This window comes from Grampus griseus (assembly GCF_964374135.1).
Source record: "Grampus griseus genome assembly, chromosome: 14".
Lineage (NCBI taxonomy): Eukaryota > Metazoa > Chordata > Mammalia > Artiodactyla > Delphinidae > Grampus > Grampus griseus.
In genome coordinates this window covers 60,855,061-60,872,225 of record NC_139008.1, presented here as the reverse complement: position 1 = coordinate 60,872,225, position 17,165 = coordinate 60,855,061, and the positions used below count along the sequence as shown (strand labels likewise).

General features: G+C 52.6%; 1 protein-coding gene across 1 annotated transcript; it reads right to left on the bottom strand.

The window, feature by feature from the left end:
* Nucleotides 1-2,773: 2,773 nt before the first annotated feature.
* On the bottom strand, nucleotides 2,774-15,593 carry SDCBP2 (syndecan binding protein 2; the record flags this gene model as incomplete). The annotated part of the gene is made up of 9 exons (XM_082670304.1): nucleotides 15,547-15,593; nucleotides 11,826-11,898; nucleotides 11,092-11,158; nucleotides 10,355-10,455; nucleotides 6,261-6,419; nucleotides 5,428-5,603; nucleotides 5,177-5,348; nucleotides 3,087-3,178; nucleotides 2,774-2,828 (listed from the first exon to the last, which is right to left on the bottom strand). The coding sequence occupies exons 2-9, from the start codon at nucleotides 11,877-11,879 to the stop codon at nucleotides 2,774-2,776; spliced, it is 876 nt and encodes a 291-aa protein (XP_082526430.1). The 5' UTR covers nucleotides 11,880-11,898; nucleotides 15,547-15,593.
* Nucleotides 15,594-17,165: the final 1,572 nt, after the last annotated feature.

Here is a 17,165-nt window from a genome sequence, read left to right as displayed (position 1 = left end):
GGGGCCACTCTGGTTCTGCCAAGGTTGCTTGCCCACCCCCGCTGCTCCGACAGCTGTTGCCTGACGCATGGGCTCTGCCCTTCCTCTCTGTGCCGCCTACTTGAGGGGGGATGCCTGCATGCACTGGGGGTGGGCAGCCGGCCCAGCCATCGTGGGGAGAGCCCCTCTGCCACGCGCTTTGTGCCTCCAAAGCTCCCCTTCCTCGCTCTGGGCCTCAGACCTGCCATCCTTTGTGGAGCACCCCTCCACCCCAGTCGAACCAAACCCAAACTCTGGGGGCCGGGCTGGGCTGGCCCACGGGACCTGGGGGTCGTGACGTGGAGCGGCAGTGGACAAACCCAAAGCCAAGCCAGGACTGGCTGCGGACCCCGCCTCCCGTGCCGCGTCCTCACGGAGCTGCGTGGTGTCTCCTTAGAAATAGTCAACAGCTTTGCCGAGAAAATAAATGTATGACTATTATATTTGACAACATAAAATCTATATATTTTTCACCACTGGAATCTAGTCGAGCTGCGTAGCCGCTCTGCTCCGGTCTGCGTCTTGCTGTCTGTGGCCTTCCTACTGTGTCTTGTGTTTTGATGGACGTGGTCAGGGCCGGGGCTGTGGTCCGTTCTGTCCCTGATGCTGGAGGAGCCGCTCGTGAAGCGCGTGGACCGAGGACTATGGACAAGGTGAGCGGAGCTGGCACCGCCCTCTGCTCCTGCTGTGGCTCAAGACCTGCCTGTCTGGTCAGAGGGCCTCCAGCCCACAGTGTTGGGGGTGCCTCTCTTTTGGGGGGTCTGGTGGGACCTTGACGGGCTTTGCCTCTTGTCGGTGGAGGAGGCAGCTCTCTGGCCCAGGCCTGGGACAGACGCTGGGACCGTGTCGGCCAGGCCCCGGCTTGTGCGTGTGTGCGTGTGTGTGCTTGGTATCCTGCATCTATGCAAAAGGGGCAGCGCTGCCTGGGCAGCTCCCAGGGGCGGAGGCGGAGGCGCAGCGGCCCACGGGCTCAGGCTCCAAGCCCTGACTGCAGGACACAGGATGTGGGACCAGGAAGCGAGGCCAGGGCCCGGGGGCCTCCCGCTAAGTACTCATCCTCCAAGGCTCCCCTTTTCCTTCCTGCTTAATACCACCTCCTGCTGGGCTGTGACCTTTCCCTCCCGCCCTCCGCTTCTACAGCAGAGATCTTTGGGGTCTCCCCTGTCCCCAGCCTCTGGCCAGAGCTGATTAGATCCTAAGGGACCATGTTCTCAGGAACCACCTTCTGGAACTGCTGGTCCTTGGGGTCCCACCTCCAGAAGGGGCTTCTCCTAAGCTATAGGGTCCAGGCCAGAGCTGCCTTGCTGCTCCTCTCGTCCAGGCTCAAAGCAGAAATCAGTCTGGGGCCGGGACTCTGCTCAGAGAGCTGGCCTCAAATGGAGTTTATCCCAAATATCTCCCAAGGGGATAACTTAGCTTTTCACTGAACACCCTTCCCAGTCGCCACTACCACAGGGGTATCTGGCAGCACCTTGGGGGGTGGGCTGGGGGCAGATGACAAGGTTCTGGGGTAAAGGCCTACAGAGGGGCCTCTGCCCAGGGAAATCATTACCCCCCTGACCTAGGAATCAGTGCACACAAGTCACAGTGCACTGCTGCATTCAGCCATGCCCTTGACAGAGAGTTCAGGGGATACAGGAAGGGGGGAGGTGGGGAGGGGGCTTCACTTTTGTCTTCTTTGTCCTTTTGATCAGACAGAGTTGTACCTACAGCAGACAGCTCTGAATTAAAGCATGAAAACACAACAAGATCCTTGGCCTGTTTTCTTTATATTGTGTCTTTGGGGGTGGGGGCGAGGGGGATGAAGGGGGCTCACACTGTCCCCACCTGCGTGGGAGTCATAACACGCATCCTGGGAAAAGCTGAGCAGACAGATCTTTCCTGAGGTTGAGGGAACCAGAGAGCTGCGTGCTTCTGACTCCCCTCCAGGGGGCCACTTGGCGCACCCCACGCCCCCCGTCAGACCCGTGGGGCCCTGTAAGTGCACGTGTTCCATCCTCTCCAGCACCCTTGAAGTGGTCCTCACGCCCGTTCTGCAGATGCGGAAGCCAGCTGCAGTCGCTGAGCAGGGGGTGCGCAAAAGCCAGGGCCCCCTTCCAGGGCCCCACACTGTCCCCCTCTACTCATCCATGCCCCGGACCGGCGGCATGTGACGGTGGCACAGCCCAGTCACTGCTCTCAGAGGCAATATGTAGCAAAGGCCTTGGTCTCACCACTGCTTAAAAGAAAACCAGCTCTGGCATGTCATGAGACAGAAGATTCTGGAATTTCAGTTACTTTTGAGGAAGGGATTTTATGTAAAATCAAATCTTTATTCAAAGACAGTGACGGGTTATAACTAAATACAGTTTGTGACAAAGAACAACTAAAGGAAAAAGAAACAATTCTCCCAAAAAAATGTATTTGTTCTCTCAAACCGTGGAAATGTGTTACTGGTAGAGGCAAAAGTTTGAAAGGGACCCAGCTGCAACTTTAGGAAGTGTTTAGTCGGCCTGCCTACGTGCCCAGCATTTAAATCGGCTCAGAGAATCACTGCCTGTGGGCCCTGCCCCTGCCTTAGCCCAGTTAAGAGGCTGAGGCTGCAAGGAGGCCAGTGTGTATAAAGGACAGGCCCATGTGATCCAATGTTGCCCCACCCAGAACACGCCCACCTCGAGACAGCCCCGCCCCCAGGCAGAGGCCTCCACAGTCTGTCCCCTGAGGACTCTCCCTTTCCTGCTGGAGGGTGAGAGGGCTGAGCTGCTCTCCCGTGGCTTCAGATGTCAGGGATGGAGTGGTCCATGGTGTGGTGGAGCAGGGCTGGGGACAATCTAGATACAGCAACAAGGACAGTCGCCAACACTGGCAGCACCTTCCCCCATCCCCGCAAAGCCTGTGCATGCCTTGTGGACCCTCACTACCAAGTCTAAGACCTTCAAATCACCAGAAGCCACTGGCTAGCGTGAAGGGAGGCAAGGGCAGGAGAGCAGAGGGCGGGCTGGTCTGGGCTCTGCAGGAGCCTTGAGGAAGCCTGGGTGGACAGGAGGTGGGGAGCTGAGGGGGGAGGGGCAGGAGGGGACCAGCCTTACTTTCTGACCATGTGCGCATAGATCACAGTGGGCATGATGGCCAGGTTGATGACGTTCCCGGCTGTGGCCAGAATCTCCGTGACTTCTTTGTCCTGGAGAAGGGGTGAGTGAGCGGTCACCCCAGGGGCCAGGGAAAACTCTGAAGGCACCTCTGTGGAGAGGTCAGCACGGCCCCCGCGGAAGGATGCCACTGACATTCTGACATCAGGGACAGGGCTGCCCCTCAGGTGAACAAGAATGTGGGCCTCCCACCTGAGGCCCTGTCAGTAGAATGAGCGTGCCCCTCCCACCCTCAGCTCGAGGGCCTGTGTGGGCCTGACACCTAACAGGGCCTCACAAACGTGACTTTCCCCAAAGAGCCCTGGGAATCTCACCAAGCACACATGTATGCCGTTGCCCAGGACCCCGTCACACTCGGGTTCTGGACCCAAAGCACAAACAGAATAACCGTGCAGTGGGGGCACAGCAGGGGCTCCCCCACCCTCTCCCCTGGGCTCCTGTCAGCCGGAGCCGAGCCCGTGTGGTACTTCTTCCTCTTACATCTTGTCGACTAGTGAAAAGAGAGGCCCTCAGATCATGGGGAGAACAAGAAACAAAAGGCATCTACACAAAGTGTGCCAAACAGTCCAAAGACAAACGCTATGGCCATTGGAAGAGCCTCTGGCCCTTACTCAGACACCATGACCTTTACTTTACACAGGTGTCTAACCCAGGTATGTGTTTTCTTAGCTGTTCCAGGATAAATGGGAGAAGATGTGCTAGGTGGGACTAGTGATGGCCACAGAGTAGAAATAGACAGACCTTTGAGAAGATAAATGATCTCAAGACGCATAGCTATCTGGGGCCATTCAGCAAAGGGACAGGCCCAGTCCTTAGAGCCTCACGCCCTTGTTTGGTAGGATAACCGGTAAGTTCATAGGGAAGCCTTGAACCCTCAGTGAGGACGAGAGAATCTGCAGCACATCTTAGAAGGACTGCTCTCCAGAACAGTTAAGAACAAAGAACTGTCATGCTTTGAAAGGAGTGGGTCCACTCACACCCAGCAGAGCCAGCCCCTCAGAGCTGGTATTACTGTACTCAGCTTTTTAGCTACAATGGATTCCCTTTGGATCGTCATGCCTGATCCCCAAGGAAGGGGAGACAGGCAGCAGGAGGGATGTCAGGCAGACATTAGGAAGGACTTGCTGAGCACTGTGCTCATGAGCCAGAAGGACAAGCCTCCAGGGAAGGTGGGGAGACTGTCAAGCACAGGGAGGAAGATGTGCCACAGGAATAGCGATGGTGATGGCCCTTGTGAAGGGGAGGAGAACTGGCTTAAAAGACTCTGCCACCTGTGGAGTGAGATGCCACCGCCCAAGCCACCTCTACCCGGGGAGCCCTGCCTGTGAGCCCCAAAGCCCTGGCTGCAGCAGGGCAGGAACCCTCACTCTAAATCACAGCTGGGATTAAGAAGCACTCTCGGTCCTGGTGGTATCAAGTCGGGATAAACCACTCTCACTTATCCAGGGACCAGAAGCGGCGTGACTCATCCTCCTCCAGGGTCCATTCCCCAAAGGCACCCCACCCCCGAGTCCAGGTCACAGCACTGGGCCTAGACCACTTGCTCCTTCTGTATTTAAAGATAGAACTTGCCATGCAAACCCCCGTGGGAAGGCAAAAAAAAAGAGGTCAGAAATGGACTTCTGAAGAGCAATTTTCTAAAATATTCCTATTACTGAGCAAGATCCAGGATACAAACAGAAGTGCCGCACAGAGTAGGGAGGTGTCCATGCAGCCAGGAGCCACCTGGGCACCTATGTCCTTACACAGGTCATTAACCACCCCCACCCCCACCCCCCAGCTCCCTGTCACACCTCTGGCCTCCACGTGTAAGTAACAATAGCTTATATTTACTGAGCAATTACTTTGTACATGCACTGTGCTCGAAGCTCTGTGTACCTTGTCACATTGAATCCCTGTAGCAGCCTTAGGATGAGGAACTGAGGCTGGGGTGGGGGCAGCAGCCCACCCGCAGACACGAACCTGCCCACCACCTGGAGTGTCCCAGCCCCTGACGTCCCAGGACAGAGCCGCTGCTCTGCCTAGCTTACCTTCAGCCCAATGACGTTCTGCCCGTTCACCTCGCACACGTAGTGGTTGATGAGGAGCCCGTTGCGGGCTGCAGAACTCCCTTTGACCAAAGAGATGATCTTCCCCTTCTTGATGACGAAGCCGATATGGCCTGTGCTGTCCTTGTGCATGGTGACGGTCCGCTGGAATGGCCTGGCAGGGATGGACAGTGAGCTGGGCCTGGGGCGTGGCTGGGGGTGGACAGAGAGGCTCCTGGGACCCAGCTACTCACCTGTCCCGGACAACCATGACAATCTTCTCAGCCAACGCCTTCTTCACCACCCGGTGGGCTTTGTCTGTGCTCCACCCGACACAGTTGCGCCCATCAATCTGCAGGATCTGGTCCCCAAAGCGCAGCCCCACCAGGGACGCGGGGGTGTTGGCCTGGACCAGCTGCACAAAGAGCCCCTGCGGGAGGCGGTCCCCACAGTCAGCTCTCCCGGCCCACCATGAGCCCAGCTCCCTCCTCCAAGCTGCTGTTTGCCTCCGGATCCTCCCAGAGCCTGCAGGGCACTGGGACTGCAGCTCTGCGCAGCAGACAAGGGCAACCCCATTTTCCTGGCGAGGAAACACTCCGGGCCACACAGCTAGGAAGCAACGGAGTCAGGAATTCAACCCCAACTGGAGGCTGCACCCCCAACCACTGGACTACAAGGCCTCTCACACTGGCATCCAGGGCCCCCGGCTTCCACTGTCTGCAGACAGCCGCCCAGAAGCCAGATCCCTTTGACTGGGGGGCAAGGAGGCAAGGAGCCCACGGAGGGGCAGGTACAGGATCCCTGGCGCAGCCCAGAGCCAGCCCTCGGGCCTTGTAGGAGGGGCTTGAGAGGAAGAGCCTGGCCTAGGGGTCAGGTGGGCCTCGGCTCCCAGCCCGCGCAGCCCCTTCCTTACTGTGGATGGGGCTCCCCGCTCTGCCTCCTCTCCCGCTGGTGGACGAGGCGGCCAGAACCCCGGAGGCGCGCGGAGGGCGGGCAACTCGGGCTGCGGGCAGGCGCTGTCCAGCACGCGGGCTCGCCCTCCGCCCTCCGCGGGGCCCTTCCTCTCCCCCTCGACCCCCAGTCCCACCTTGTCGATGGCCCGCAGCCGCAGCCCCGTCTTGCCGCGCTCGTCCTTGCACAGGTGGATCTCGCGCACCCCGGGCTTGACCTCCCCAGGCAGCACGCCCAAGCTGTTCCCGGACACCGGCGCCACCACCTGGTCCGGTGAGGGGCCCGAGACCGCTGCCTGCAGACATCAGAAGAGCAGGCGGTCAGCCAGCGCCTGGGGCCTCGTGCCACAAGAGTCCCCGGGGTGGGAGCAGGGATGGGGTAAGGAGAATGGGGTGGACCCTGGGTCGTAGTCCACCCCAGCTCACACACTTTCCCGCGTGCGGGCGAGAGGGAACATGGTTCAATGACGCCACTAGGGGGCGTCAAAGTCCACACCCCTGAAAAACAGCCGGGAAAGTAGGGAGAGAAGAGAGGACAGGTAAATAGGAAAGGAGTCCTCGTTTTCCAAGGCAAACTGGGGTCAGGAGAAGAGCCCTTTTAAATCCACTTAAAACTAAAAGTTCCACAGAAAATAGTGAACGATGGGGGGAAATGGGCTCAAGTTGATCTCTGCCTTGAAAAAAATTAAGGTAAAAGTACCAAAATGAGTGAGTGCTTTCCCCCCTAAGATCTGGAACAAGGTCAGGATGTCCACTCTCACCACTACTATTAAATACAGTAATGGAAAAACTAGCCAGAGCAATAAGGCAAGAAAAGGAAATAAAAGGCATATAGATTGGAAAAGAAGACATAAAATGGTCTCTATTTGCAGATGAGATGATACTTCACTAGAAAATTCCAGGGAATCTACAAGTAAACTCCTAGAACTCATAAGTGAGTTCAACAAGGTCACAGGATACAAGACCAACATATACCAAAAAATCAATTGTACTTCTAAATACTAACAATGAACATGTGGAAGCTAAAATTAAAAATACAATACCACTTACAATCACTCAAAAAAAAAAGAAATACTTAGGTGTAAATCTAATAAAACATATGCAGGAATTGTATGCTGGAAATGAAAAAAACACTGATAAAAGATATCAAAGAAGATCTAAATAAATAGAGAGATATTCTGTATTCATGGATTGGGAATACATAGTAAAGCTGTCAACTGTCGCCAGATTGATGTACAGATTTAATGCAATTCTTATCACAATCTCTACAAGATGTTTTGTAGATACATGCAAGGTTAGTCTAAACTTTATATGAAAAGACAAAGGAACTAGAATAGCTAAAACTACTCTGATAAAAAGAATAAAACAGGATTAATCACTCTACCAAATTTCCAGATTTATTATATCGCTACAGTAATTAAGACAGTGTTGTATTGGGGAGCGACAGACACATGGATCATGGAGCAGAAGAGAGAATCCAGAAATAGCCTCACACAAGGAGGGGCAACTGCTTCTTAACAGAGGTGCAAGAGCAATTCACTGGAGAAAGAAGAGTCTTTTCAACAAATGGTGAGGGAGCAACTGAACATCCGTGGGCAAAATGTGAGCACGGACTCCACAGGTTATACAACAATTAACTCAAATTCAACCATAAATTTAAACATAAAACTATAGCAGTTTTAGAAGTAAAAGGGAAAATCTTTAGGACCTAGGGCTCAGTGAAATTTCTTAGGACACTAAAGCATAATCCACAAAAGAAAACAATCAATAAATTGGACCTCATCAAAATTAAAGACTTTTTGCTCTGCAAGAAACCCTTTTAATACGATGAAAGGAGAAGCTACACAGTGGGAGAAAATATTTACAAATCAAATATCTGACAAAGGACTCTAGAATAAAGTCTCAAAAGTTGACTTAAAAACACAATCCATTTAGAAAATGAGCAAAAGATATGAAGAAACATTTTACCGAAAAGAATATACAGCTGGTAACTGAGCACATGAAAAGATGTTCAGCATCACTAGCGTTAGGGAAATGCAAATTAAGACAATGATAAATCGATGCTACACACCTACCATAATGATTAAAATTTAAAACAGTGATAATACCAAATGCTGGCAAGGATGTGAAGAAACTGAAAACACTCATGCATTGCTGGCAGGAAAATAAAATAGCACAGCCATTCTGGAAATAGCTTGGCACTTCCTTTTTTAAAGAATTAACCATACAGTTATAACACTACCTAGGAATTGCACTCCTGGGCGTTTATCCCAGAGAAACAAAAACTTATATCCGTACAAAAAGCTGTACACATCCGTAATAGCTTAGTTTATAATAGACAAAAACTGGAAACAACTAAAATGTCCCTCAAGAGGTTAAACAAACTGGGGGTACAGACACACCATGGAACACAACCCAGCGATAAAAAGGAATGAACTGTTGATACAGGCAACAGCCTCGAAGGATCTCCAGGGCATGATGCTGAGTGGAAAGAGTCCATCTGAAAAAGTCACACACCGCGTGATTCCACTTACATAACCTTCTGAAATGGCAAAATTCTAGGGACAAAAACACGCTAGTCGTTGCCAAGGGGCTGCGGATGGTGAGAGGGAGGCTGGGAACGATTATGAAGGGGCAACACTAGAGATACCTTTGTGGTGATAACATAGTTCTCTATCTTGATTGCGCCGGTGGTTACAGGTGATAAAATGACATTGAACAACAGACACACATTGTACCAATGTAAAATGCCTGGTTTTGACGTTATAGTGTAGTTACATAAAACGGAACCACTGGGAAAACTGAGTGAAGAGCACAAAGGACTTCTCTATCTTCTCAACTTCCTATGAATTTATGATTACTTAAAAATAAAAAGTTAAAATGAAATAAAATAACTAAAAAATTTTAATTATAAAAATGCATTATCTGTCTTTTTTCTTTTTTTTTGCGGTACGCGGGCCTCTCACTGTTGTGGCCTCTCCCGTTGCGGAGCACAGGCTCCGGATGCGCAGGCTCAGCGGCCATGGCTCATGGGCCCAGCCGCTCCACGGCATGTGGGATCTTCCTGGACCGGGGCATGAACCCGCGTCCCCTGCATCGGCAGGCGGACTCTCAACCACTGCACCACCAGGGAAGCCCTATCTGTCATTTTTTATCAAAATTTAGGTTGTCCTAATTATTGGGCCAAAGAGGGATTAAATCGATGGATTAAAATTGGGCTATCTGCAACATGACCTACTTTGCTTCATGTGTGTACTTCCCTACATGACTGTCAAGAGGGTCATTTTGGAGAAACACCCCAGGGTGTCACCAGTTTTTCTCAGGTTCCCACATGTCCTCATCCTTTCTGATTTTTCCTATGAAATCCTCATTTGTCAGTGTGGCAGTTCTCGTCCTCATTTCCATCAATTTCATGAAGTCCTGCGGCCTTAGTAAGATTTGCATTTGCACTGTGCAATCGATTTGCACTGGACCAGGGAGGGGCTGGCAGACAAGGACAGCTGACAGATGGTCCGCGGGGAGGCTGGAGCTGATTGGGAGAGGGTTTGGGACTGATTCTATAGGTGAATACATTTTCAGGAGTGAATATTTCAATGTTATGATCTCCTTTGCTCCCTGAAGCCATGCAGAGCAGGAATCAAGCATTATTGTTTAATTTGGGGAGTGGGGCTGGATGACAAGCCCCTTCCCACCGGGCTCTGCCTAACCATGCAGCTGCTGTCAAGTCACAGGCAGCCCTTCAGTAGAAGCACCCAGGCTCAGGCCAGGTTTAATGTCCTCCCTTCTCCTCCAGCAGGCTCAGGCCAGAAGGTCAGAGGTCAAAGGGCAGGCAGTGGCCCTTCAGCCCCAAGGCCCGCAGGAAACCACGAAACCCCACAGCACTTTTAATGAAGGCTGAAAATACGAACTGCCATCAAAAAACAGAGGTGCAGGGGCTTCCCTGGTGGCGCAGTGGTTGAGAGTCCGCCTGCCGATGCAGGGGACACGGGTTCGTGCCCCGGTCCAGGAAGATCCCACATGCCGCGGAGCGGCTGGGCCCGTGAGCCATGGCCGCTGAGCCTGCGCGTCCGGAGCCTGTGCTCTGCAACGGGAGAGGCCACAACAGTGAGAGGCCCGCGTACCGCAAAAAAAACAACAGAGGCGCAGCAACGCTGGGGAAAGAGGAGATTCAAGTCTGTTTAAATGGTAAGACCAAGAAGAAGGGCCCATCAAGCAAGAGACAAATACCTACACTGGCACCTTCTGGAATCTGAGGCAGGTTCTGCTGGACTTCGTGGCTGGAGAACGAAAGACCAATATAACCTTCCAATTCCGCCAGGTTTGGGTACAAAACTGATGGGAAGGGAAGGAAGGAAGAAGAAAGGCGTTACTCCGGGCCTGAGATTAGCCACACCTGCCTGGCTCCCAGGTGGTCACTCATTTTTATTAAGAAACAGGGCCTGGGGATGCTGTTTACTCCCAAGAATGCACTATACCCCTGAGTTGGCTCTGCACTCCCAGGAACGCTCACTGGCACTGTGGGTCCTCCCCTCAGACGGTCTGCTTTCTCCAGGAGCAGCCTGGGACGCTGAGTACCTCATGTATCACTTTGGTGTTCAATTTAACTGATTTTATTTGGCACCGGCCAGACCCGAGGGCAGCGCTGGGGAACTGTATGGTGAGGAGGAGAAGAGCTGGGCCTGAGTTCAAGTTTGCTACCACGGGGCCTGAATCAAGACGGCCACGAGCAGCTCCAGGGCCACCACACACGTCCTGGTCTCCACATTCAGCCTTCCTTGGTGGCCCCAAGTCAGGGCAGTCAGTGGCCTCACAAAGCTGCAGGTTTCTCAGTGTCCCCCTCAAAGGGGGGGTTCTAGGGAGGGTCAACCTGCATAGTGCCCACGGCTCAGCGGCAGGAAGGACGCAGGCTCTCGGAAATGTCCAGCAGAGGTCACTCTGAGGCAGGAGAACCCCAGCCCACTCACTCACCTGAAGGCTGGGAGTCTGTTCCCTGCCCCGGCAGGGCGGGCATCCTGGGTACGGCTCTGGCCTCGGCCTGGGGATGGATGGGGAGTGCCAGTCAGCTGTGGCCATGAGCCCCAGAGCCCTTGAGGCCTGGGGCTCCCTGAGGCTGGGGCTCAGGGCATTAGGTATGCTGGCGGCCTGAGGGGGGGTGTCCATGACCCTTGGAGTAAATATGGCGTCTGCAGATGTCCACGCTTCTGGAAGGAGGTTCTCCCAGGGGCCCGCGACCCACCAAATGTCACAACTCGTTTACTACCTGAGGCAGCCAAGGCAGATTTTCAGTCGAAAAGCCCCCAGTTCTCAAAACCCACTAGGACCTCATGTGGGACGGAAGGAGTAAAGGGCTTCTGGGGGCCGAGTAGGCCAAACGCCACGACCATGGGGGTTTACTCTGGAAGCTTGTCCTATAGCACGGGTTCTACACGAACCCAGATGCAGGAAGCACTGGGATAGAGCAGGCACCAGACGGCCGGTCTGCAGCTGCTTGGTCTTCTCCACCTGCTGTAATTCCATTGCCTTGGCCTCTGGACACCTGCTCTGCCCAGCAGGCCCTGCAGTGGGGACCTGCATGCCCTGGGGCCAGTCAGGAACTCCCAGGGGTCCCCAGCACTTGACCCAAGACAAGCCTCCCTTAGCTACCCTGGCACAATCCAGAAGGCCCCGTCAGGGGACCCCAGGCTGGTAGCCTGGCACTTTACCTGCATGGCTTGGTCCACCTTCAGGTCCTCCAGAGATGGGTACAGGGTGGACATGGCTGCTCTTTGGAACACGCTGCAGGGCACAGAGGGTGAGGAGGGCTGAGGGCTGAGAGGAGGCACGGACATGTGCCACTCAGCACTCTCAGGACGAGAAAGATGTCACAAAGGTATTATTATCCCCATTTTAGAGATGGGGGAGCTGGGATTTGACCCAAAGTCTGTTTGGTTCCCAAGCCTGTGCTCTCACAAAAATCCTGTGCCCGCAAAAATCCCATTCCACCATGTTCAGCTGACTCTGGGCTTTAGAACCTGAGACCCAGGGTCACCTAGCACATGCTGACCAGGCAAAGCAGGATTGGGGGCCACGTCCTTCCCTGTCCTGTTTCAAAGGTCAGACAGGCTTATGAGGTCTGATCACTCAAGACCTAGATCCAGTCCAGCTGGTGGGTAGTGAGTACCTGCTGTATACCCGGCCACCGTCAGGGGTTTGCACAGCATCATCCCACAACTGCACAGGGTTCAGTCCAGTGTCAAGTGGGCGGGGACTTAATATTACAACAGAAAGGCAGCAGGCGCTTTAGAAGTCCTCCCCAGCCCCCACAGCCCTCTCCATCTCTGGGCATTTGAGCTCCTACTGCATACCAGCCACTTCCGGTCTCACTGGTGACTCCTGATCTTGACCACAGTGAGGTAAGACCAAAGGCAACTCTTAAAAACATGCACACAAACTGTAGCAGAATTTATACACTCAGTAGAGTATTGCTCCAGAGGGAGAAGGAAATGGGGGAAAGCACGATAAACATTTACTGAACGCCTTCTACCTGTCCAGAGGAGAACCAGGGACCTCGGAGCAAGGTACCAAAAGAAATTCAAAGAAATTACCTCACAGAAATGCTTTATTTCCTTCCTAGTTGAAATGTGAGGAAGGAGCAGTTTGTCTTTCTGGATTCTTTTCCGTTTACCCACTAACACATTGTCTCTGTCACGTCTCCGGGCCTTTGTTGGGCCAGTCGTCACTAGCTGGATGTCTCTGCCCCGCCCTCCCACCCTGGCTTCTCAGACAATGAGGTCACTGCTGCTCCCAAGGGCCCTGCCCTCAGAAGAGACTCTGGGCCAGCCTCCGGCCCTGGACTCTTCAATCGTCCTCAGTCTGTCTTCCCACCTGAACTGCAGTTCCTTGGGGTCAAGGGGTGTCCTATTCACCCCACTGGGCCCACATTCTCTGGACCAGGTCCAGATCCTCTGGGCATCTCCCCTGAGTGACCCACAGGGGCTAAGGTCATCTTCATCCATCACTGTTCCTCGTCCTTCCTCTGTACCTGCTGCCTTGACCCTTGTATCAACCTTAACACTCCCCAACGACCTCCCCCATCCCTCCTAATCTGCCGTCAAATCCCATCTCTCTCACATCCCATCCCTAACCCCCATGCTGTCTGCAGACCTCCACCATCTCCCCGCCCTTCTGCAGGTACCACAACATCTCCAATGAGTCCTAGCTCCTCTATTGTTGTTCTCCAGCCCCTTTCTGCATGAGCCTGGAATGTCACGCCCTGCTGAAAACCCCCAGTGGCTCCACACTCTCAGAATCAAGCCCACATTCCCTTTACGATTCCTCCAAAGATTGGAACTGGTGGCTCAAAGGCCAGATGCAAACATTGTAAAGCAATTATACTCCAATAAAGATGTTTAAAAAAAAAATCTGTTGCCAAGTGCTTTATTCATTCAAACTAGCCCTCTAAATGCATAACTCAAGACGCTGCTTTTTTTAAAAATTAATTAATTTTATTTTTGGCTGTGTTGGGTCTTCATTGCTGCACGCGGGCTTTCTCTAGTTGTGGCGAGTGGGGCCTACTTTTCATTGTGGTGCGCAGGCTTCTCATTGCGGTGGCTTCTCTTGTTGCAGAGCACGGGCTCTAGGCACGCAGGCTCCGTAGTTGTGGCTCAGGGGCTCTAGAGCGCAGGCTCAGTAGTTGTGGTGCACGGGCTTAGTTGCTCCAAGGCCTGTGGGATCTTCCTGGACCAGGGCTCGAACCCATGTCCCCTGCATTGGCAGGCAGATTCCCAACCACTGCTCCACCAGGGAAGTCCAAGACGCTGCTTTTAATAATCTAACTTCACATTGCTCCTGAAAAACACGACATTCTGGCAACCCTGGACCGCTGCTGAGTGGCTACAGCTGAGTCGCAGCTGACTCCCGGGCATCCCAGACCCCACCAGCCTCTGCTGTCTCTTACATCAAGACCGCTTTACTCACTGGCACTGAGACCCTATAGACATTTGCTTGCACCCCCCTGCCTAATTCTCCTGCTTTCTTTTTTGGTTTTTTTTTTAAAGAAGATGTTGGGGGTCGGAGTTTAATTTATTTATTTTTGCTGTGTTGGGTCTTCGTTGGGTCTTCGTTGGGTCTTGGGTCTTCTGTGCGAGGGCTTTCTCTAGTTGTGGGAAGCGGGGGCCACTCTTCTTCGCGGTGCACGGGCCTCTCACTATCGCGGCCTCTTGTTGCGGAGCACAGGCTCCAGACGCGCAGGCTCAGTAGTTGTGGCTCACGGGCCTAGTTGCTCCGCGGCATGTGGGATCCTCCCAGACCAGGGCTCGAACCCGTGTCCCCTGCATTAGCAGGCAGATTCTCAACCACTGCGCCACCCGGGAAGCCCTCTCCTGCTTGCTTGCTTGCTTGCTTGCTTGCTTGCTTGCTTGCTTGCTTGCTTGCTTGCTTGCTTGCTTGCTTGCTTGCTTGCTTGCTTGCTTGCTTTCCACACGTCCTTCTCCCAACCCCCACCCTCAGCTTCAGCCATAATGAGCTGCTTTCAGATCCTCGAATTAATCGAATTTTCTCATGTCCCCAGGCCTTTGCATATATTATTATTCCCTCTATTTGGAATACGTTTCTACCCCCTCCACTCCCTACCTAGCTAACTCCCAATTATTTTCAAGTCCCAGACCAGAGGGCTCTTTGTTTCCGAAGCTTGCCTTGATTTGTGCTCCCCCCGCCCCCAAACCCCCCTCCTCACCCAACTCACGTTCTTACTCTGTTGATCACTCACTACTCCTGTAGTTGCCTCTTTGTCTACCTATTGGGAGTTCCAGAAGGGCAGGAACTGGACCTTCTAATTTGCTATGGAACTCCTAGCCGCTAGCACGGACACCAACGCAATAATATTTCCAGAAGCAATGCATTCTGCCTGGGCTTCCACTTTTCTCCTTGTAAAGTAAAGCTCTGATGTCCTATGGACATGCACCTTCCTAGGATGGAAACAAGGATGAGAGGTCCCAAACAGGTTTTGTTCGCCTCTCGCAGGCTTGTTTTTTTGTTTTCATTTGAATTAGTGCCAACATTTTAAAATCTGGAGATATAAAATTCTTCACTTCTAACTTGTACAGAAAAGAAAAATCACACTATTTGGCAATGCAAGAGCAGGAATCATACACGGCAACAGTCAGCCAGGCCCAAGTCGCAGCCTGCCATAACATGGGGCTGCACGCACCTCCTTGCTTCGCGAAGTGCCCATCCAGCTGACTTACGCTGCCTGCTTGGCTCCTGCAGGCAGGCAGCTGCAGATCTTTGCCTTAGCCTTTGGGGCAGGAATGATCATCGCAAGAGGACAGGGATTGTCCTAGGGGGTGAGAGAGACTGGCCCTGACCTCCTTTAAATCAGCTGGGGGAAGAGACCACTTCGTCTGTGGTCTTCTCCACTGTGCACACACTCTGGGAAACTTTTATCTCGGGACAGTCCTCAGGAGGTACCATCTGCCAAAAACATGCCCTGCTACCAGGCTCACACATGAATGACAGGTGTGAAAATGAGGCACCCCTGCCCTGCTTTTTCAAACATAAAGCAGCAGAGCCGGTTATATTTTTAGCAGCTGCCCTCTGGGAGAGCAGAATCAGAGACCTACTTCTTGGAAATCACTCCCAGGCTAAGACCACACAACCCTTCCTCTGTGTCTGGGACCCTTTCACCATTGCCACCTACTCTGGGTCTCAACTAAGGTTTGGGCTCTGGGTGGAATCAAGAGGCAGGTTTAGCGGTTCATGATATAGTGGGGAATGGCTCCCTGCCAGCAAATATGCGTGTCTCATTCAGTCATCCATCTACTCATTCACAACACTGGAGTGTCCACTGCGTGCTAGCAACACTGGATCTGTTTCAGTCATGCTGATCCCTCTGCTTGGCACACCACCCTTCTCTGCATGGTGCTCTTTCAAGGCTCAGCTCAAATGTTTCTTCTCTGGTTGGCTTTTTCAGACCATGGGACCCCCTGCTAGTTGGCCGGGTCTTCATGTGTTCCCAAACTGACTTGTACCGCCCCTACTGTCAAGTTATTTACCATATTGTATGATTACTATCTGGGTATTTCCTCATACCGCGCCCCAACTCGGAAGGGTGGGGACTGTGTCCTGTTCACCACCCTATGCCTCCCCACCAAAGCAGCACCCAGCACATGGATGCCGGCAAAAATTGCTATTCGACTGAATAAATCAGTGGTTTTCCAAGGAACAGATTGGAAATTTGTGGGGGCATTTTTGGGTGTCACATGACTGAGGGGACACTACTAGCATTCAGGAAGCAGGGAGTAGAGACCCAGACCCCCTGTAATGCACAGAACAGCTCACCCCAACAAAGCTGTCCTGCACAACTTTCCAATACCCTGCCAAACCTTCATGGAGGCAAAAAACCTGTTTATAACCTGTTTTATATACAAATACAATGCAACTTTCCCTGGCTTTAATATACAATATATTATCCAGAAATGTATACACCAGCTTAACCGAGGAAGTTATTGTTTTGTTCACCATTGTGGAAAATCACTGTCAATCCTTTTGAGCACAGGTGAGTCACCAGAACGCACCCATGTGTGCCTGCGTTTGTAGCTGTCACAGTGATGGCACGCCTGTATACAAATACATTTAACCTTCGACTCAAGATGCCACATAGAGAGACTTCCCTGGTGGTCCAGTGGTAAAGAATCCGCCTTCCAACCCAGGGAAAGAAGGTTCCATCCCTGGTCGGGGAACTAATACCCCACACAGCCAAACAAACAAAAGATGATGAATGTAAACTTTGGCAAAATTTAGTTGAATACTATCTATTAAATCCAAACTTTCTCATTTTAAGTTAGGTACAGACGTGACCAGGTGTCATCCAGTCTGAGCTCTTACATAGTGAAGGGCATATTCGTTTATTATAAATTACTTTCATTGCTCTCATTTCTCCTTTATAGTACAGAGAGGGCATCACGTTTATTTTTTTTTAACCCGGGGTGGGGGGACACTGAACCACCACTCAAGACGAACCCGCCCCCTCCCTCAGCCTCAATTTCCCGCTTTTTGAATGCAGC